The 22,690-nt window shown below is 39.9% G+C and overlaps 1 protein-coding gene and 1 long non-coding RNA gene across 5 annotated transcripts in view; one reads left to right on the top strand and one right to left on the bottom strand.

Annotated features, from left to right (window-relative positions):
• Nucleotides 1–1,892: 1,892 nt before the first annotated feature.
• Nucleotides 1,893–22,690, bottom strand: part of RYR2 (ryanodine receptor 2) — a 751,000-nt gene continuing 730,202 nt past the window's right edge. For all 3 annotated transcript variants that reach the window (XM_059170336.1, XM_059170337.1, XM_059170338.1), the window contains 7 exons: nt 22,499–22,645; nt 20,631–20,765; nt 8,495–8,651; nt 6,939–7,003; nt 5,144–5,244; nt 4,074–4,125; nt 1,893–3,339 (listed from right to left, as the gene is read on the bottom strand). In XM_059170336.1, the coding sequence (XP_059026319.1) occupies nt 3,244–3,339; nt 4,074–4,125; nt 5,144–5,244; nt 6,939–7,003; nt 8,495–8,651; nt 20,631–20,765; nt 22,499–22,645 (753 nt within the window). In that variant the 3' untranslated portion in view covers nt 1,893–3,243. The remainder of the gene's footprint in view (nt 3,340–4,073; nt 4,126–5,143; nt 5,245–6,938; nt 7,004–8,494; nt 8,652–20,630; nt 20,766–22,498; nt 22,646–22,690) is intronic.
• Nucleotides 7,401–19,594, top strand: LOC131829016 (uncharacterized). 2 transcript variants are annotated; one of them, XR_009352665.1, is made up of 6 exons: nt 7,401–7,739; nt 8,399–8,737; nt 11,724–11,771; nt 15,599–15,659; nt 16,590–16,767; nt 18,785–19,594. It is a non-coding gene; the product is annotated as an uncharacterized LOC131829016 (long non-coding RNA). The 2 variants fall into 2 exon arrangements; XR_009352666.1 differs by lacking the exon at nt 15,599–15,659 and having other exon boundaries at nt 7,402–7,739.

The following is a 22,690-nucleotide window of genomic DNA, read 5'->3' as shown; positions in this document are numbered from 1 at the left end:
AATGTCACCAGTAGAAGGACAGGGAGGTCTTCCTTTTCATCACACAATAGATGCTGTAAAATAATTTGGAGAATGTCTGTCCAGAGCTTTCCATGTCAAGTTACACCAGGCTCAGGTAAATATATTAAACACATTTTTTTAAAGTTCCTCTTTACTGTGTCCAGAGTAAATGAGGCACTCGCCACACTGACAGCCAGCCAAAGTCCTTCCAGCAGTGGGCAGGGAGCAAATTGGTATATTCACCCAGAAAATTATAGTTTAAGAAATATGAGCATTATCCCAGTTAAGCAAACTGAAATGAAAAGCAATATGAAAAAAAGTATCATTTTCACAGATACACTTTTACAGTCAGGAAAAAAGAATTTTCATTACAATATGTCTTTTACATTAGGTTTTGAGGGGCTAAGAACTGCTGCTTGCATGTGAGAAATTATGAGCATCAGTCCAACAACTAAGTACCATTTAGTGCATTTAGAAAACTTAAACTGTGATTCCAAATTTGTTTGATGGAGACATGTTTCTGCAGGATCAAGACATGTTTCTGCAGGTGGTAGGGGGGAGAAGAAAAATAAGAATGGCAGAAAAAGGTCTGTGAGTGTTCAAATGGAAATATGCAGACATTACAACATCTGTTGGGAAGGTCTGAATATTTGTGTAATACAGAATCTCTAAAGGGATTCTGGAGGTTGAGTTAGGCAGCCTGAGTTTAATCAGAGAAGTGGAGAGCCTCATTAATTTCTATGACATTTCCTGGGAAAATTAATAATGCTGATACAAAAAAGCCTCCTCTTCCCTTGAGGCCTTGAGAAGGGAATGGAGAGGTGACCACCTTTCAGTGTTAGCCATGATGATGCTGGGCAGTGGGTGACTTTCTAAAGTGGCTGGCTCTGCTCCTTTACTCTTTAACACTGATGCCCAGAGTCCTCGGGGGGAGGGAAGTTTCCTTTCCAGAGTTTGGCTTTTTTCTTGCTTCTCTGTGAGCACCATCACCTTCCCAGGCACTAAAGCCAGGAGCAATTAATTAAAGGAGTGAACAGTTCTGCAAAATCCAGACCAGGTGATGACTAAGGATTTGTTCACTCACCTCTCAGCTGTGCTGTTGTTTTATATCAAATCTGCCTTTGCCTTATAAATAGAAGACCTGAATCTGTCAGCAGATTTTATGTCCTGGAGAAATATTTACTTCTCCTTGCTGTATGCTGCTTATGCTGTGTTTCGTGTCAAAGGGGAACATGCTTCCTGATGTTTTATGGAACTGATCTATTTTACTCAGACTCCTCAGAATCTAAGAGCACCTCCTTAGGCAAGCTCAGGAGTTCCCATGGTGTGGCCAAATTGGTTCCATTCTTTCTCCCAAATAAAAGTGATACCAAAAGACAAATGCAAAATCTAGGTACCACAGCCCTCATGTTGTGTCAGTAAGTTGACAAATGATAACCCACCAGTGCTTGGCACACTGCGTGTTCATTTAGTGTTTGGGTGTTTTATACACCACTTCCTAGTATACCAGTCCTCTTTCATATGAAGGCAGGAAGTGAACCCCTACTATTACAGGGAAGCACATTTGCCCTGAGCAAAGAGGAACCTTCTAGAATGAGAGCTGTGTAAAATTTAAAATGATTTGGGAAAGAGTGATTTTTCTGTCGGTGGTGTTTAAGGAACTCAGGATGGCCCCAAGTCAGGGAAATGACAGGGGTAGAGCAAGGTGATTCAAACTGCCTGCTGACTCTGAGGTTCTGTAATTCTAAAGCAGGGGACTTGTCAGCCATCCGGAAATCTGCAGGTGTTAAAGGCTGTACGGCAGGGTTTGCATTGCCCTTAAACTAAACCCCCCTCAGGTTATTATAAAGCCTCCCCACTGCAAGTGAAATGGGAAAAGAAGAGAATGAGAATGTTAGTTAAATAGTTTAATCAGAGCAGTTTTACAATTCTAAAATTAACAAGCAGACTTGTAATAAAAGAGCTCCAATGTTTGCAAAATGATCTTGCTTCCATTCTGAATCTCTTTTTTATTTGTAAAGATAAGCATTACATTTAAAAGGACTCAAAATGGAGTAATTGATAATTATCATCCGTGTTTTTTGATGCAACTGATGAAATCCCTGAATGGATATTGCTTCAGCTTTGATATTTAAAAAATGGCCTGACAAGAAGTCCTTAATCAGCAACTGATCACAGGTGGCCAAAAGAAAGAGAAAAACCCAAAACTACTGTCAAGTTCATAATGTATCACATTGTTGGTGGATGACACTGGCTCCAAATATACAAGTAAGCCCACGACACTTTATTACTATGAATATAATTATCATGAAAGTTCTTTCACGTTGATCAACTTGCTTCTGGAGGTTTTCTTTGTTCTTTTAAACTTGCATAATAAACATGCAATGAATTATTTCTTTTGAAAGTGTATTTTTTTTTTTTTTTGCAGTCTTTTTGTTTTCATACAAAGATTTCATAAAGTTGCAGTGTTGCATCAGAGCATTACCAAAATAAGAGCAGGAGCACATGGGGAGGGTAAATGTGAATTTAGCAAATGAGAAGAGCTTCCTCTAGTCCTGAGACAGGCCACCCGTCTTTTTTTTTTTTTTTTTTAAAGGTGCGCACAAACTGCTTTTCTTACCCTCCCCAACCAGAGAAAAGAAAAAAGAAAAAAAACCCACAAAATCAATCTAACTAAGTAAAGAAAAAAAATCGACATAAAGAAAATAAAGATGTTTTTTCATGCACATATCTTCTGCATAGCTCAACCCACATATAGTAAGGCACTATTTCCCTTCGTAACTGGTGTCCACGGCAATCTCTTAAGTGCTACAGTGCTCTGTGACCATCAGAGAGTTCCTTTCAGGATGGTGAAATAAAGAGGCCGGATGAGTGTGGCTGTTATGCTTCTCTGTGACTGCCCCAAAGCTCAAGGGGACTTTCAGGAGTCTTGGAAGGAAATTGGTCTGTTGGCATTATGATGGAGAGTGTCCGAAATGGTGTTCTTTCCACAGTTCCTAGTTTGTCTGTGTAGGAATTTAGGTTATTCTTCAGTCTTTATTCTCAAAGAAAATACAGAAGGAGGGGGGAAAAGCATGGTCAGGTCTTCAGAAACAGAGTTCACTGCTCCCAGAAAGAAGAGAATGCTGGCAATTCACAAATTCAGCAGGATGTTTCCAAGAGAGCAGAGACAGAGGGAGAGAGACCGAGACAGAAAGAATGAATGTGTATGTTTTGGTTTTCAGAGGTGATCTGAGTCTGAGTTTAATTTAGCTGGTCCTCATACTGTTTCCGGAAACAGTCCCCTGCTGGGAAAAATTCCCAGCACCTTTCTTGATACATCTTCCAGACATAAGATTCCTGGAAAAGTAAAGGAAATGTATTAACATCAGGTTTCCCCCAAATCTGGGCATCACCACAAAACAGAAGACAGAAAGAAATGCAAATTTGTTGCATGTATATATCTAGGTAACTGTGTAGTTATGCATAATTTACATGATTGGAAAAGCCCATATTCATTTAGAGAGTTCTTAACCATACCAGACCTCACTTCTATTAACAACCAGTCTTCATCTGGACCATAATCTAATTATGATTTAAAGAACTCTTAAAATCATATACCACAAATAAGTTTTTTTAAAGACATTACTATTATTAATTGTATCCTTCAAATTCAAACTATTAACAACTGGAGGCAAATATCTGCAGAGGGAGAATTTCAAATACTTAAGGAGAACCTTAGACATTTCATACAAAATTCTTTTTAACTGACCCTAATAATGTGGGTTGAAGTTCATCTGAAATCATCTGCTGATTAAGCAATCAAAGACATTATACTTAGCAAACCCCAAACTCAGCATGCTGAGCTAATAAAAGCTTAAAATTTTTATGTGAACTTACAACTTTACCCTTTCTACACACAAAGACGATTTTTGCACACTCGTCCAGGATAACAGGAATTTCTTTAGTAAAATACTATGACTAATATCTGAAAGTAATTCCAACTCTTTGTATTTCATGCACACACATGCCCACCGTGTATGGATTCTCTGTCACTTCTTTCAGAAGATGGTGTGTGGTCACTGTTTACCTACCTGTCCTGTGTGCTCTGTTTCATCTTTGTTTATGAGATACATCAGAAAAAACCTACAGATACAGAGAGACTAATCAGAAATGGATGGAATGGAAATGTCAGCATACACAGATACTTCTGATTGGGCTACAAGCTAACTCTTCACCCTGTCGGGAGGCCAAAGAAATGGAACAAATGGCACAGCAAACAACAACAAAAACATGCCATCGGAACCAAAAACTTAACCTTTTTTAAAAGTATTTTTTCGGAGGAGCTAAAATGTGTGCATAGATCATGTTATTCCTCTTGAGAGATGCTGTCTGCCACGCTTGGTGCCATATCCCACCTTCAAGGGTATCTATATTTATTCACTCAGGGGCCAGGAATCCCAGTCCCCACTTAGAAAATCAGGGATCAAAAAGTTCAGATAACTTGCCAAATGCCTCATGGCTGTGAATTCCAAAGCCCCCACTTTTGCTACAATGCTACTCTGCATCTCTTCTGTTTGATACTAAAACTGGGTTAGAAAGTAAGAATTCTGTTTTACCAAACTGCAGTTTGGGCTAGTTGTAAGCAATAGATTTCTGTGTGTTTTTTTTTAAAAATGCAGCTTTTGACTCTGTTAAAATATAGTGCCTAAAGAGATAATAGTGCCTCAAGAGATCTGTAGGTTCTCAGAAAAGAAAAATGGAGATTTACAGATCTCTAGGAAGCAGCTGGAGTCTTCCTACTTGAAATGGAAAACATGGCCAATGCTCTCTGAGAGGCTAAGCTTGTATTCCACTTATTTGAATTTTTCCATCTTTCCATTTCATGTTCTAGAAGGTATCGTTCATATGAATGGCTACAAGTTCTTTTCTTAGGTGAACCTCCTCTTGGGGACAAGAGAACCACATTCTAGAAGGTATCGTTCATATGAATGGCTACAGGTTCTTTTCTTAGGTGAACCTCCTCTTGGGGACAAGAGAACCACTAGCTGTGGGTCTTTCTCTCAAAACCTGAGCCCAATTGTATAAAGAAAAGGAAGCCATAGCTCTCTTCCATTTCTGAGAGACAGGGAGAGGGTGAAGAGTCCAAGACAGGCACACTCACAGGTAATTGGCCAGATTGTGTTCCTGTAAAGTGTGAGTTTCAAAGCCATGTGGTACTGTGTCGAAGTAATCGTTGCCTATCCCACAGATAAAGCATTTGGTCTAGAAGACAAAGGGAAATAATTAACATGTCAGATATCAAAAAGCAAAACAAAGGAACACACAACTCACCAATGGGGCAGCTGTTTGGTTCACTCAGTATTGTATAAGGTCATGAGGGAAGACTGTGCCAAGCACATGAGAATTAATTTAACTGTGGCCTCAACTGTATCTTGCTGGAGGCTTAAAGGACATAGGTACCAGCGACAAGTAACAGATGGAGAAAGAAGGGTCCATAATGATGGCGGTAAAGCTCTCTTTTCCTTATTTTCTCTCCCCTAAGTGAGAATGCCCAAGACTTAGCAATCACTCTTGTTCATGACATTGACTGAAATTAGGTAGGCAGGATTCAATATGTCCTCGACTGAGACCACAAACTTGGTACCTACCTGAACAAAGTTTGATGACCCAGGGGAGAAAGGTACAGATGACTCACATTTGGGGAGGGCCAAATCAAATACCAGGCTGTGGGGTGTTCAGTCCACACCTGAGAGGGTCTGCCGTGTGCCAGGCACTGTGCTAGATACAGAATTAACCAGTGAACAGGTACTGGGGGGTAACTTTCTACTCTAGAGATGGGATGCTGCTCCTTCTGCTCCCTGCTCGTTCGCACTGCATCTCTTAGAGCGGCACCTGCTTAGGTCTGCCGTCCATGGGACTGGCATGCAAGACCCCCCCAAGAAGCAGGCTTTCTGTTTCACTATTATAATTTTTTATGTATCAGTTGGAGTGAATTTAATCATTGTGTCCTTCGTGTGGCTCCAGATGCTCATCTTCCTGGCAAATTAGAAACTATTTAATACCACTGAAGGCATGTTTATGATGCCTTAGATTTTAGGGCCTCAACTAGAGATGATTTAAGAATTTATTGAATTCTCTCTGCCTTATTGATCAATGACCATGGACAGCGATAGGCCACATTCAGCAGTAGGTCTTTACCACACTCGATGGGCTCACAAGTAACAGCTCACCCATGGACCTGCCCTTCCTCGTTGCTACCTCTCGTAATTACTCTGGGTGTAACTGAGCCACCATCTGTCTGGTAGCTCACGCTGGAAATCTGGGAATCGTTCCTGCTTGCTCCAAACCTTTCGTCCTCTGCATCTTGCCAATCACCCACTTGTCACACCACCTCCAAAGTACTGCTTGAATCCGTCTGGCCCCTACATCTTTGATTTCTTCAGCAGGAGCCTCATAATCTCCTGCCGAAAAAATGCTCACAGCCTGCTTCTCTGCCCCTGATCTTCCCAGTTGCTAATGTACTCTCTATGTTTTAAACCATAGTAATCTTCACAAAATGTAAACCCCCATAAGCTGCTTAAAACCCATTTCTGGTTTTCCACAGCCTCTAAATTCTATAAAGTTCTCCTCTGAGTTATTTATTAGAAAGGGCTCAACATAGGGCTCTGCAGTTGCCTGTTTACTTGTCAGTGAATCCATCATTTTGAATGGGTGGTTCTCCCTCTCTTTGAGGGGTTGACGATGTCTTATTACTTTGTCCACCCTAGAGCCCCACAGTTCCTGCCTAGCAAACTGGTCAGTGGTATGCACTGCCTGGATCTGAAGCAGGCTAAGGCAGTCCCCTGTTGCTTATGTCCTCCACCTACTTTCTCCCCCATTTATGAATCTTGGATAAAGACAGTACGGGAGACAAGTGCCCACAGCAACAAAGCCGAGCCAGCCACAGAAAGACTCACCTCCATGTCTTCTTTGACTTGCTCCTGTTGGTCTCTTAGTTCTCCAAAAGCATCAATAATTAAACCTAGTGTTCAATAAAAACACACTCTAATCTTTATCAACCACAGAAGAATAATTAAATTCAAAGCCCCTTGGCTAATCCTTCCAAGGACAGAGAAAATGTACAGCCATGCCAGGAGAGGCTCAGAGTGTGGCAGAAGTTGTGAGCACATACCCGATACTCCTCCCAGGGCAGCAGCCTTCTCTCTGGGGGCAGGAAAGGGGTTTCAGAATGAAGGGACAGAGCAGGAAAAACCCTTTGTTACCTTGGCACATACAGAGGATAGGTTTCCTGCTACTTCACTGTGAGAAAGAGCACTTGTGATTTCCGGTCGGAAAGTGCCAAAAACTCCAGTAATGAGATTTTGGAGTACCAATTTGGAAATCAAACATTACCTTATTAACTGAGGAACGTGCCTCAAATCATTCTTTTCATAAATTCCTGGCAGATAAACTCACCAGCACGTTAAGAACCGTGTCAGCCAGAAATTAACTGCCCTGCGCTGTTTTCCCTTAGACCCTTTTCCTTCTCGGACTCACGAGCTGCATGCACCTCTTCCAGGGGCTTTATGAGTTTGCTCTTTCATAAAACACATCGTTACACTCAATGAAGACAGAAAGGATGGATTATGAATCTTTTAAACTTGTTCGTGTATTTTACTGGAAAAAAAATTACCGTTTTGTGCCTGTACGACCTGGAGGATAATATCATGTTCACAGACATTTAATTCAAGCCAGGATCAATGGATGAACAGAAAGAGGTAAGTAAGAGTGATTTTTCTGAGGGAGGAAATACCACATTGCAAGCGTCCCTGGAGTGAAGGGAAGAACTGGGGGTCAGTATGGCATTCAGCTTTTTAAGTGAGGGCTCTGGGTCCAGACACCCTCCCTGAGTTTGGATTCCAGCCCTGACACTTCTTAACTGTGTCCTCTGGCCAAGTTACTTACACTTGTTATGGCTCAGTTTCTGGAAATGTAAAAACCACCATTCTCACTGGGTGCATGAGGGTAGAGTTTCATACCTGTGGCAGGCAGGTAACAGATACCCAATAATGGTAGCCTTAAGATTATTTAGGAAGCACAATCTTGCATTAGGTACTAACTATCTGGATACTTATGTATCAATATCCTTTCTTTTAAAAGAAAAAAAACTTTTCAATAATCTACTGTAGCTTAGAGATTTATATAATTTGCATTTGAAAGATCCAAAGGAGTTACATTGCTCACCCACCCAACACTGTGTCAGTAAGTGGCAGGGTAGAGAGTCAAACTGAGGGAAGTGCTTCTTTTATCAGGTTATGGGAAAAGAGCCCCATACCCATATTCCCCAACACCCAGGGTCCCATGCTGCTTTGATTTTCCTTCTAAAGACTTTGAAAGAAGAAATCCTGAAAGGAAACATTCTATTTGGCTTTTGCAGAGAGCACTTGACGTTCCTACCCCACCTTAATGTTACTTAAACAACAGGTGGCTCAAATTCTGGATCCTCTGGTGCTTCAGTGAAGACAATGCTTACCTTGTATTATGGCCAAGAGAATGACAATCACGAAGAAGAAGAAGGTGATGTCAAAGATGATTCGATAGATCTCATATTCATCGCCTGCTGGGTCTTCGATTTCATCACCGATCCCTCCTCCAGCACGTACCCCAACATACATGTGGAACATATAGCACTAGAAAGGAGAGAAATGGTCACTGCTTGAGGAACATTGCAAAGCTAAGATTCTCCCTCTAGTTCCTAATCCTCACTCTGGAAATGGTGAGAATCTTTGCATTCTACATTGCCTCTTTTTGTTTCAGTATCTGTGATTATGATGCAAATAGTTGGCTCCTACACTTTGCTGCCTTTTAAACAAAACTCCGCACTGCACACTCTGCTTAGCACCTTCTGTCACACTTTGCGGAGAATGAAAAATACCTCACTAGCATCTGGCATAAGGTGATCCTATTAAGATCACATTAAAGTCCACAAATCTATGTTTAATCAATCTGTTCGCATTTTTAGCACAATAGACATAGGAAGGAGGAAGTAAAAGTAAATGTATAATAGAATGGAATCTCAGAAATTTAAACTAGGAAAAAACCAAACTCCATAACCCTCACCATCTCCTCATCTGTTATGTATGGAATGTGATGCTGAAACTTTTCTACTCGAATGTGAATAAATGAAGAGAGGAGAGGCAGGGAGGAAATCAGGTCATTGTTTAAGTGTGAAACATTAAAGCAACCAGTAATAAGTACAGCTTCAAGTGCCTGCTGCAGAACAGGGAGGGGTTTCTCAGGCATCAGCCCCATTGACATTCTGGGCCAGATCACTCTTTGTGTGGGGCCTGTCCTATACATCATAGGATTTTTTTTTTTTTCATCATGAGATATTTTGAAAGGATCTCTAGCCTCCACCCACTCAATGCCAGTTGCACCCCATCCCGCAGATAACCAAAAGTGTCTGCAGACATTGCCAGGCGTCCCCTGGCGGGCAAAATCAGAACAGTTGAGAATCAGTGGCTGTAAGCATCCATGGTTGATCTTTATTCAGGATAAGTTCATATTCTCCATGTTGGGACCTCAGATACAGTGACACTTAACCCCTCTCTGGTGATCAGTCATGGCTCCCAAACACCACCCTCCACCCTAACCATGCCCCTCAGATAAACTATCCCAGATTCTAGATCTCAGTTTGCACATGTTCCTTACCTTGAAAAATCATTCCACATTCTTTTTTTTTTTTTTCCAAAGATTTTATTTATTTGACAGATCACAAGTAGGCAGAGAGTTAGGCAGAGAGAGAGAGGAAGAGAAGCAGGCTCCCTGCTGAGCAGTGAGCCTGATGTGGGGCTTAATCCCAGGACCCTGAGATCATGACCTGAGCCGAAGGCAGAGGCTTTAACCCACTGAGAGACCCAGGTGCCCCTCATTCTACATTCTTATGCATTCCTTTCATCCCTTCAACCCTCAGTGAATAACCCTTCCTCCATGAGACCTTCTTAAACTGTTCCAGACACTCTGATTTACCCAATTGATGTCACCCACCAGTGCAAGACACATTTACCCACTCTGCCATAATGAAGGGAGCAAAGGCCTTGAAAGTGTTCTCTTGGGGAGACATCACAATCCCCTGATTTTCTTCTACATTTCTGGCCATTCCTTCTCAGCCTCCTTGGCCACTTCTTCATCTCCCTGTCTTTTCATGAACCCGTGCCTTAGCACTGGGTTCTCTGACCTCTGTTCTTTTAGGACACTTCCTAGTGGAATGTGCCCAGGTTCATACTTAAGTTCTCATCTCTGTGCTAATCACTTAAATACATTTCTGTTTACATCATGGGTCTCCTTCCTGAATTCCATCCAGACTTGTATCTCCAATTCACCTAGTTTTGGTGCTTTATGATCTCTCTCATTCAACTAGGGTTGGCTTCATTACAAGAACTATTTTGGTAACTGCTCTATTATCAGTTCCTAGAAGAAGGTCCAGCACATGATAGGAACTTAAAAATCACTTGTGGGATGAACCAGGAGTGAAAAATCATGACTGATCAGTGTTCTCATGGAGATTTCACTGCCTCAAATTATAAACCTCAGATTCTCAGATCACCTTAAAAAGCACGAAGTGCAGTCATAGAACTGGCAGCAAGGGGACACCACAATATTCAACTCAATAATTCAACAGCTAATAGTGATAGATAAAGCTAAAAAGTTTCCTGGGTCAGATGCCTAGAATTTAATGAACAAATTTTTTTTAAAACTGGGTCACTCAGAAAGGAAGTTTGTCAGTCTGACACACAACGAACAGAGTGTATCATAAGGCAGCTCTACACCCACTCCTAGCCCCCGCCAACCCAGAACTGTTCTGGAGCTCAGGTATGGGGCCGCTCTTACAGAGAGGCCTGGAAAGTCAATCTTTAGAGCCCAATGAGACCAGTGGTGTCTAAACTAAACTATGCATCTGGGTCACCTACAGGCATAAACACTGGGAATTCCTGGTACCCCCCACTGAACTAAACTCTGGAAGTAAAATTTTGAAGACCATCTCTTAAAAAAAAATATCCCTCGGGACATTGTATTAATTTCTAGTAACTGTCTAAAACAGTGCTTGAAACTCAGAACAGTGGATCTATAGGAAGAAGAAATTTTATTTTCACTATATACTCTTGCATACTGTTAGGATTATTTTTACCATAAGCATTTTTATTAAGAAAAAAGATCAGGCTGTGTATTTTTCTTTAAATCTGTCTTCACATGTGCTTAGTTGTGGGCATGGGAAGTAATTATTGTAGCTGCCTACTCTTTACTTAATGAACTAACCTAGACCATCCTTTCCTGGCTTCACCATACTTATCCAGGTATGTAACTCCTCTGTGGGCTGGAGACTCAGTTCTGATACTCTGCCTGGCTCTGGTCTAGCACTTCTCCATATCCAGTTCTGGCCCTTTGGCTCCCACACTCCTGCTACACCCATATTGGGCCAACAGTGTAACACTGCAATGCCCCATCCAGGTTCTGGAATGTCCTAGCTCTCCCAAGTGCTGCTTCTTTGACAAGTATGAAGATCATCTAGCGCCTTCCTTTTGCTAAATCTTGCTAACCAAGACTCTGGATTATAATTTGGCTTCCAGCATAGAGTTTGTATTGACTTGTGGCACAAACTCTTAACAAGTAGGATGTTGGTATTCTGACTCATACTTCTGACTCTTAGGAGCCTGGTTAATTTGAGTCTGTCCTCAAATGAACGATTCATTTTTATTTTCTAGACATGCACAGCTGGAGACAAGACCATGGAATGACGCTAAATTACCAAAGTAAGTGTCTCCTATTTACTATTCTCAGATTTTCATATCTCATTCATCTAGCCTCTCCCAGCAATAGCCCTGTCTCTCTGCTCGCCTTCATTCTGTGACAGCTTTGATGCCAGAAAAAGCATTCACCAGCAATAAAGACTTTTGGCCATTCTGAAAAGATAAGTAGTCAGGGATTTAATTATTTAGACTTAATAAGATAGTACATTTTAAAGGAATAAAATGCATGGTTCACTTGTGGAATTTTTGATACTGATTTTACCAACCTTAACCATCACTACCTGCTGAAATAGCAGGTAGATGGCTGCTAGGGTGGACTGTGAGATAGTGTGGTAAACACCCGGAAACATGGGACGATCAGGCTTTTAGTTGTCAGGTTCTCATTCTGCTTCTGAATACAGGAAACCTCTTGTTCAGCTTCCTTTTCATAAAATCAGCTCAAACCTGATCATCAGAGCTGGAGAATGGGAAGTTATTCCAGGAGACAAATAGATATACTTTGTTCAGAGAATCTGAGTCACAAGGAAGGGGAGTGCCTGGCACTACAAACACTGGACACAGTTGTTAATTCTCAAGATTCTATGGCTTCTGTCACCACTCATCTCAGTGGCTTCATTCTGGGGTAAAGCACTGTTTGCAACAGCTGTAGGAAACACGGGAGAAACAGTTTCTGGTGGATTGGTGAAGATCTTTATAAGATCTTTATGCTGATCCAAAAAATGGGGATGGGGGGAGATCACGGGGAGAAATAGAGATAGAGACCAAGATTACTTGTTGGGGGAGTAAAATAAGTGATTAAGAATAGTGGCACCCAGGTGGCTCAGTCGGTTAAGCACCTAACTCCGGATTTTGGCTCAGGTCATGATCTTAGGGTCCTGGGATTAAGCCCCATGTAGGACTCCCCATTCAAGCTGGGAGGTCTTTGTCTCCCTCTGTCCCTCCCCTGACTCCCTCTGCTTGCTAGCATGCTCTCATTCTCTAAAATGAATAAATAAATTAAAAAAAAAAAAAAAACAAAACCTAAGCTGGTTACTTACCTAGGAGTGACTCCTTATCTCAACCACCTGGAAAGTTTTTTGGTTTTTTGTTTGTTTGGCTGGTTGGTCTTTTTCCCCCAAATACACAGGTCTTGACAACTCCCTTACAGTATCTGATTCAGGGGATCTGGGGTCTTCCCACAGACCTATGGATTCATAAAGAGCTGCCCTGGTGAATCCTGTGTGCCTTGGAAGTTGAGAACCACCCCTTTGGAGATGATGTCTTTATACATATCAAGCCTGTCTCCCTGGCTATCTAGCTAAAATCATCTCTCTGCCCAGGACTCTGGAACTTTGGATCATTTTTCACTTTTTCCTCTTATATTCTTGGAGAGGAGGTTCAAATTCTCTCAGGATACTGCTGGCTTAATTAGATCTTCCAGCTCAAAACACCAGGCATGGCCATGCCTTTTTCCCCTGGTGAGTTGTGGGTACTTACTGCAGGGTATGGGTAATATAGAGAGCACAAACGAATATCGCCCTGACATATGTTTGTTGAGGCGGTTCCTAAAGGTGGGAGGAGCAACAGTCAGCAAGGGTAAACTTTTGTAGCTTTTTAAAGTAATGAAAGAACATTACTCCTGGTTCTGTATATTAGGGACGTTAGGCCTGTAGACATGGGAGAAAGTAGGTCATGAATTAAAACTTTTGCATGCTAAAGGAAAACCAATTCCCATTACTATATGGTCTACTTGGACTCTTACACGCTTCATTCTGGACCTTTTGCAAACCCCAGTGTCTCAGGTAAAAATTGAAAATGGGGTGGGCCCAGGTGGAACATAAGTCAGTATTTAAACTAAGTTATGTGCACTAAATGTAAAACTTACTCTGTGGAGGTTTGCTGAAAGTCAAATAAGCTCATATTATCTCTGTTGGAATTTGTTACCAAAAGGTAACTAAACTGATAGTTAATTGTCTTTCTCAAAGTTTTCATGGGTAATTGTTAAGATAGCTTTTGAAGTCTTCAGTAACCTGAAACTGTAGTTTTGCTTGGATGACAAATGAAATTAAATTTGTTGGACATCTAGGTCTTTTTGAAATGGGATAAAATGCTAAAGCATTGATTATTGGACATAGTTTTGTGCTTTTGACTTACTGCAAAGAACTAAGGATATTTAAATCTGTTGGTAAACATGTTTTGTGCTTAACTGACTCATAAATTTGACATCTAAAGAATTATGGTGTAACATTTTACAATTGGTTACTCCTTAGTCTTCACTGGAGATTAAGGTTTCTGTAGAGTGCAAAATTCTGCTAACTGTGACTAAGACTGATGGAAATAAGGGAATCAACTCTGTATGCGGAAAAGTTGGAGATATGTCAGAAAGATAAGGGGGGCGCCTGGGTGGCTCAGTGGTTAAAAGCCTCTGCCTTCAGCTCAGGTCATGATCCCAGGGTCCTGGGATTGAGCCCCATGTTGGGCTCTCTGCTCTGCAGGGAGCCTGCTTCCTCCCCTCTCTCTCTCTCTGCCTGCCTCTCTGCCTACTTATGATCTCTCTCTTAAAAAAAAAAAAAAAGAAAAGAAAGATAAGGAAAGGGAATGCATTTTTGTTGAACATAAAAGAAGGTAATTTTGTCCTAAATGAGATGGTTGTTTGGAAAGAAGTGGCTTGGGACAAAATCTGAATGCAAAGGAAAGTTGTAGAAGGTCTGAAAAGGGAAATCTTTGGAAATGAATTTTAGGTGTGTTCAGGATGGACTAAGATTGAAATGAATGAATTTTAAAGACACTGGTATAGGATTGAAAGTTGGCTTTTGCTCTGTCTAAAAAGACAAAGCATTCTCAATTGTTGTTCTGCTCTTGATAAGAAAATTCTGCAAATAGTTTTTTTCTTTCCTTCCTGCCTAGAAAAACCAGTTTCTGTGTCTTACCTTTATCAGGTTTTAAGGTCCCTGAACTATTTAGGCATGTGCTTTAAAACCTCCTAAGGTTTTTTAACAAACTTCCCCAAGATTTAAATCATGAACAAAGTCTTAATAACTAATTAGGCTTGCTTGTTTGGTATGTAATGTTCTAGTTCTGGCTATTGAAGTGTTATGTGTCACAGAATTAGACTTTCCTTGTCTAATTATATCATAGTGAACTCTCCTATCAGATCATTAACAATGTCCATTTCTGAGGGTTTTTTTTGTTGTTGTTGTTTATAATAGTTCTTACTCTCTGATAAAATGAGTTTCATTTCAAGGAGAGTTCCATGAAGGACTTTTAGGACAATACAGGTATTCAGTATCTCTAAGATCAGAACTGAAATATTTCCAGAGCTAACTAAAGCTGCATTCAAGCTAAAGCAGAATTACTAACATGGGACTAAATAAAAAGTTTATAGTGTTTTGACTCTTGTTTGAAATGTTGCTGGTTCTCTGATGTTTGCTCTTCCAGACTAAGGAAACTTTTTCTTAAGATACCTGTGACTTGTAGAAGTGTAAAAGGACTCATTTGTAAACAAATCAAAGCATTCAACCTTTCTCTCTACCCATACCCTCAAATTCAAAGGTCTCAGTAAGTATTCTTTCTTCCATGATAATCCTGGTCATTTGCATAAATTCAGTAAGAATCTGTTCCTGTAACAGGACACCATTGGAAACATGGGTCATTTTACCAAGGCTTTGACTGGAATGTCATATTTGAGAAAGATATGCACAGACTCAGATATGACCTGACAGCTTTAAGGAATTGAGGTTGGCTTTATGAAACCTGGAGCCACAAAGCCCCTAGGAACTGTTGGCCTGATATCTTGCTTACATGTTCCCAGCAGCCTCACCAAGTGAGTAAAGAATGTCACTTCCTTGCAGGTGCAGGAACCTCAGGATACTCTGGGGACCTCAGGAAGAGGAATTCCATCCAAATCCACAGGTACTGCAGGCATGTCTGATGGCAAATATTTGACTTGGCTTTGGGCATAGAGCTACTAAAAGTTCAACCTAGAGATTCCTTATAAAGTTCTAGCAAAGCAGATTCTAAAAGATCTGTATGATCACTCACTATTCTTGCTGAGTTTATGTAAATAATTAGGCCTAGGTTGTTATTTTTTTTTTTTTCAAATAAACTAGTCCTAATTTGGCTATCTTTGAAAATGAGCGCTATTTAAGAGAAAAAAATTATTTAAAAAGCACCTTTGTGGATGTTAAATTCTAGATTTGATTGTCTTTAAATTTTGTAGTTTACCTAAGCTAGACAACTGGAGGTAAGCTTCACAGAAATTACCACAGTAACTCCTGTATAGACGATCTTCTACTTATTATTCTCTGGGGATAATAACAGGACCCCATGGACACATAATTATTTAAACAGCTGGAAAATGGGATTAATTCCCCAACAATTGTGTAACTCAACTAGCACCCTGACCAATTCTGTGTGGGGTGGATAATGAAATTATTCCCTAAAAGCCAGAGCATATCCCACTCCACAGGATTAACTATGGACTTGTGAGATAATGGATGGCCCAACTTCCTTTATGACTGGATTGGATGATGCACTTGGGGATAGCCTTATCTCCTGAGACAAGCTTTCTCCCACTTGCCACTGATCCTTTGTAATTAGAATATTAACGTTTTATCTCAAACAAAGAGGTCTTGATGGTATTATTCCTTAGTCATATTTATCCTAGAAGCTACCTCTTTTGAGGTACAGTTGCAAACAAAGGCTTTAGCTAAGCATAAAACAGCCCTCCTGATAAAAGGAGCCTCAAAGCTCACTATGGGACAGTCCCTGACTATAATGACTTCATGTGGGCAGATGATCCTGACCACACACAGAGACACTTTTTTTTTTTTTTCTTCACAGAGACACTTCTTTACTGTCAGTGTTGGATTCAGCTGCCTCCATCTTTTGTAACTCCCCTAAACAGTCCCCAACTGACCAATTTTGACCCGAGTAGGTAGGGACAACTCTATGCCCTATTCAGCAGGAAGATGTTACAGAAGATGAGACCTTCCACCTTCAAGAACCTTAAAGATTTAAGGTAAAAAAAAATTGTTCAGGGGGAACAAAAGGCAAAAGTCTGTTATTATGGTTCTACGTCAAAAATCATCTACTACCGGTCTCTCAGCACAGAAATCAGAACTAAGGACAATGATTACACCTTAATAAATAAGTAAGTAGAGAAAGAAAAAAAGAAAGGAAAGGAGGGAGGAAGGAACAGGGGGGTCGGGGGGGAGCCAGCCAAATCTGAAGCATCAACTAGTCTGAAAAACTGCTGCTATAGCGCCACCTGCTGTTAGGTTTGAAACACTGGCAGGTGATCAAGGACCCTGAGAAAACCTAAAATGTTCCTACAATACCTTACGAAACAACCAGAAGTAACAAAGGCAGTGGAAGCTTAGCATGATGCCCAGAAAGTAGGGCATGAGTGAAGAAAACCTATCTCAAGCCAACAATACTAGTTCTCCCCTGTGAAGACTAAATGCTAGACGTGGATGTAAAGGAAGGATTCTCCTTTGAGAAGCACATGAAAGAAATCAAACCTGACCACCTCCTACTCCATCCTTCAGTCTTGCTGCCTGCTTGGTTGTGCTAAGCCATGACTTGTGATGAGCACTACCATCAGTGATCAGTTACATCTTATATGTTGTTGGCTTGTTCACGCCTCGCAGCAGGAGTATCAGTAAGAGACAGATTAAAAGGTGTTTTGAGACCTAACACTACAAGGGAAATCTAGGTCATGTGGCCTCTGGTGTGACAGTTCTTAAGCACCATGAGCTAGATAGGAGCATGTGCAAAGCTACACAGCCTCTTGGTCTGGATGGTCCACTCAACAGCCACACAGTTATGACTGAGCTGTTTGTATCATGGCATTGAGTTGTCTTTTGCAAGAACAAACATCTAAGAGGTATTCTTGTGGTGCCTCCAACCTCACCCCAACCAAAGGCAAGACAGAAAGCTTTAGAGATACAAACACGCACAACAGAGCTGGTTGTAGGTAGTCTCACTTGTACAGGCAGAAACCCCTTCAACCGAGCAAAATCCAGGCTCAGTCCTGAGCCCTGAGTTGAAAACATCAAGAAGCCTTATTTCTCTACCGTCTCTATACTTGTCCCATGCAATTGGTAAAGGTCATTCATTCTCAGTTCTTAGTTGTCTTCCTAACCCACCTCTTGTTCAAAGCACATCTGGATTCTTCTCATAATAAGTACATTGGCAAAATTCACAAAAGCAGTAGAAACACATACTGAAAGTGATATTCAAAATGTAGTCATCCAAGGATACCGTTAGGATAACTGAACAGGTCAAATCTGACTCATGACATGAGGAGAGACCAGGATATTCAAGGGTATTCAATACTACTTCCTGAAGTCATCCCACCTTTCCAGCATTCTTCAGCAATGCATAAGGACCATACCCTCTGAGAATGAATGACCTTAGTAAACCTTCTGACCTAAGGAGCATGGACTTTGAGATTTAACCACTGGGGACAGGGTGTGAGAGGGTTCTCCTGGCAGAGAAATGAATCTCCCTGGAGTCCATGGAGACACAGTGGCGTGCTGTTAGTACTTACTCAGTTTCTCCTGTGCCTTGTTGCCTCCTCCAGACTTCAGGTCCCCTCCCTGCCTCTAGCCAGCTTCTATCCCTAGTCTTCAGGGTCATCAGGTAGAGAATTAAAGTGGATATTAAAAGCAGCTTCCAGAAGAGGAGGCAAAGGATCTCTAAAGTACTTCCTTACTGATTGTAAAGTGTTGAACGTTAGTGACTCTGGTGAGTGTTATGCTACCAGTGACCAGTCTCTTACTATTTAAGTTTATTTGCTTCCTGATCTAGTCCTGCTCCCTGTAGGAACCCTTGTTAACAGTTTCCTCTGTATCCTTCCTGTGTCCATATTGTAGCATATCTAATATGTACATTCTAGCGTGTGTGTGTAGGGTGTACACACAATTAGGATTTTATGATACTACTGAAGATCTGCTCCCCCTCCACTTAAAAGCAATTTGTATGCCTTTGTATATCAACATGTTTTTATTTTTTTCCATCTTATTTTTAAATAGCTACCTACTTTCCTGTTGTATGGATTTGCCATAAATGACTTAATCAGGACTCTATTGATAATTGTGGTAGCAGCAAGTATCCTTGGACATAAAGGAGCATATTCGTAAATAAACATTTACATCACTACTAGTAGTAGAACTGACAAGGAAAAGGGTAAGTACAATTAAAAATGTGAGAATGACATTGAAAAATTTCTCTAAAGTCATTGTATTGATTTAAATTCCCAACAAGTGTTAATGAAAGTGCCAGTTTTCCCATCAAGATCACAACTGTGGGTATTAACAGACTTTAATATTTTGCAAACCTGATAGGTAAAAAGGGGCAGCCAGTTGTTCTGATTCACATTTCTTTAATTACAATAGATGGTAAGCATTTTCCCAATTTATAAGCTGAATGAATTTTACCATGAGTTGTCTAGACATAGTCTGTTCATTTTTCTATTGGCTTATTTCCTAGTGATGTAATAAGGACTCAGTAAATTAAGGACACTGGCCCTTTGTTATAGTGTTGAGTATATTTTTCTCAGTGTCTCATTTGTCTCTAATATTTTGCTTATAGTTGATCCTTTTTAAAGTAAGTTTTTAGGCTTCCATGCATCTCAGGTTTTATGTCATACTCAGAAATACCATTTTCCACTTAAAAATTGTTATTTTTGGGGCGCCTGGGTGGCTCAGTGGGTTAGGCCGCTGCCTTCGGCTCAGGTCATGATCTTGGGGTCCTGGGATCGAGTCCCGCATCGGGCTCTCTGCTCAGCAGGGAGCCTGCTTCCCTCTCTCTTTCTGCCTGCCTCTCCATCTACTTGTGATTTCTCTCTGTCAAATAAATAAATAAAATCTTTAAAAAAAAAATTGTTGTTTTTATTTCAAAAGTCAAATTCTAACTTTTTTTGCATTAAAATATTTGTTCCGTTCAGAATTTTTTTTTTATTTAAAGAACTAGGCTGATACCAATTTATATCAAAATTTCCTCAAAAGCACATCCATAGTACCAACACCATTTATTGAATTCTTCAGTCATGATTTCAAAAGCCACTTTTACCATATTTTTAATCTCCCAAATGTATCTGAATATATTTCTAGGCTCTGTCCTGCCCCATGGATTTATCATAGTTTTTGTAGTATTAGTTCTCTCTCACTATTCTTTTGGGATGTTTATTTTTTCTAGAGTAATTTTACCACCAGTTTGTTAGTCTCTTACCTCACTAACCCCATTTATGTATCTATTTTGATTTGATGTCATTGAAGATTCGCCTCCTTTCAGCTAGAGGTACGTATTTCCAATCTAAGATCTCATGTTGGATAGTTTCTGATTTGCCATTTTCAGAGGGGTGGGTTACGGAACAGTGACAGACCAATATGAAAACTTTATCCATTGATTTTAAAATCAAGACTAAAAAGATAATTTAAGCCAGGATACTGAATATAAAAGCAAAAACCAACAGTTCTATTAAGAGATGTATTTTTGGACTTCAGTGATGTCAGTTAATACCATTAAAGTGAACAAGTCACTAAGGCTTCAAAATAGTCTCCAAGGAAAAAATATTACCTGCTGTCCTGGACTCTGTGAACCAGTAAGTTAAAGTGCTGATAGTGAGCCTCCCAGTTCTAAGTTCTTTATGTAGGAAATCTCCTCATTATCAGGTTGCTGCAGCTGATGTGCAAAAATGGTAGAAATGGTCCTTCATGTTCCATAAAAAATTGAAAACAGTTGTTTGTTTGCCACACAACTTTTTACTGTACATGCTGTTTTCTCTTCCACATGGCTGAAGAATAACTACACTGACCACTCAGACTGAAGAAGGAGGAGAATGTTTTCATTCATATCAGATCAAGTGTATGAACTTACCGTTAGCATATCATCGCATTTCATATCGGGGGTATCACCGTCTTCACTTTTATTGTAGAATTTTCGGAAAAAATTGAATGCCACAACAGTATATAGGTATACAACAACAGCTAATAAGCCAACAGTTAATACAAGCTGGAATGCAAGGTGACAATGAACATGCATTAGAAAATAAGACATATATGCCTGGCATATTTGACATCAGTGTGGGAGGAAAGCATTCTATGAGCACATAGTTGGATCTATGGACTGGAAAGTAATGGCATCCATACCTTACTCTATACCTTTCTTATCCCCCCCCCAAGGAGGATTTATTTTCATATTCTCTTTATTTTATCAAGTTTTCAGACTATTTCATGCAAAATTGCCTACTTAATTCGCTAGTAAATGCATACTACAGCTGGAATAGGAATAAACTCTGATTTACTTTCATGCCCAAGTTGATCAGAGTATGTATATGTTGAAAACATGACTTTCACCAGGTTGGTGAAAATATGTTTCTGGTTTTATCTCAGAAATTCTAAACAAAACAAAATGCATTCTTTTTCTGTCTACTTCCTCTGACTACAGCGAATCCCTATGTTGTACCCTGTGGCAGCACATCTTAAGTCATTCAAAAGTCACTTTAAAATTATCTGGAGAGAACATGTTATGTGAATAGAGGGCTAATTCACTTCTACAAATTAAGTACAATGCCACTGTAAATTTCTGCATGTTTTACCTGTAAGGACTACGAAGCTTTCTAGATTGCTGCAAATGAAAAACTGATAGCTCAAAAGGAAAAAGGAATAATCACAGCAGAATTTTAGAAGTTAATTGAAACTAGTTCCAGAACTTTTGTGTGAAAATATACAATAGATTCAGCATCTTCAGTTTTTTAAATATATGAGGAACTCAATACTCTAAGTGAATAAGCATAATATATTTTTTTGCTAAAGTCATACATTCAGAAACTAAAGTGACATGTAAGAACAATGTGTTGAAATTTGGGAAACTAAAGAACATGAAAATTTAACTGTGAATCATGTGAAATTAACAGTGGACATGGTTCAAGTTTTCTGCAGGGGCACGGATTTAAAAATATGCTGGATTATAAAATCTGGGGAGAGGACTCTGTTAAGTCAAATAACTGACATAGAATGTGTTACCTCCCAGTGGATACTTGATAGAGAATGAATCAGTTAATACATGCTTCTACAGTAAAATGACATTACAGTTGGACTCCATTAAAACATAAATTGATTATCTGGAACTAAACCATTGTTAGGTAAGTACTCTAGGTATAACTCTGTCAAGTATGAAACATTATTATTTTTTCTACCCAATTTAAAAGTGGAGAAAAGAATACCTAGATAGCCACTTTTGAAATAGTACGTTAAAATAAGAACGTGGCATCTCGTGTTTTATTACTGTTAGAACTGGTGGCTCTGGATGCTAGGACATATTTTGGTTCCCTCTGGTATCAAACGGAGTAAATACTGTATTGGGGAAAAATGAACTATTTCCTGGCGTGTTTTGTATGTGTCGGGGCCTGTGCTAACACCCCATAAAAACATATTTATGTTTTTATTTAATTTTCCCCCAAAATCTAAAAGGCAGGTACTTTTATTGTATTCATTTTACAAAATGAGTAGTTTTAAAAATGTTAAGTAAGTCAGTTATCCAAGGTTACTCAGTGACTCAGTCAAGCCGACTTGAATGTGGGTTTAGGGGGACTCTTAATAACTCTCATGGTTTATAAAAGAAAAGTACAGATCCTCCATTCACAAAAATCTGTACATTGCCATTGGAGGTTGGGTTTATTTAGGTTAGTATATTTGTTGGGTTTTTTTTGGTTTTTGCAGGAGCGAAAAAAGATCAACTTTTACCTGCTTGCCATTGTGAGTTACCGATGACAAAATGGTTCTTAGCGTCTTAAATCCCATAGCAATATCGAGAAGATGAGCAGCAAAAAAGAAGTTATTATAGTGTCCAAGAACGGACATAGTCATATACCAGGCCAAGTAGAGGAAGGACTGAGAAGACAAAACAGGAGGGAAGCATATTAGAAGATAGAATGA

The sequence above is a fragment of the Mustela lutreola genome, chromosome 4 (assembly GCF_030435805.1).
Source record: "Mustela lutreola isolate mMusLut2 chromosome 4, mMusLut2.pri, whole genome shotgun sequence".
Classification (NCBI taxonomy): domain Eukaryota; kingdom Metazoa; phylum Chordata; class Mammalia; order Carnivora; family Mustelidae; genus Mustela; species Mustela lutreola.
This window is presented reverse-complemented; position numbering and strand designations above follow the sequence as displayed.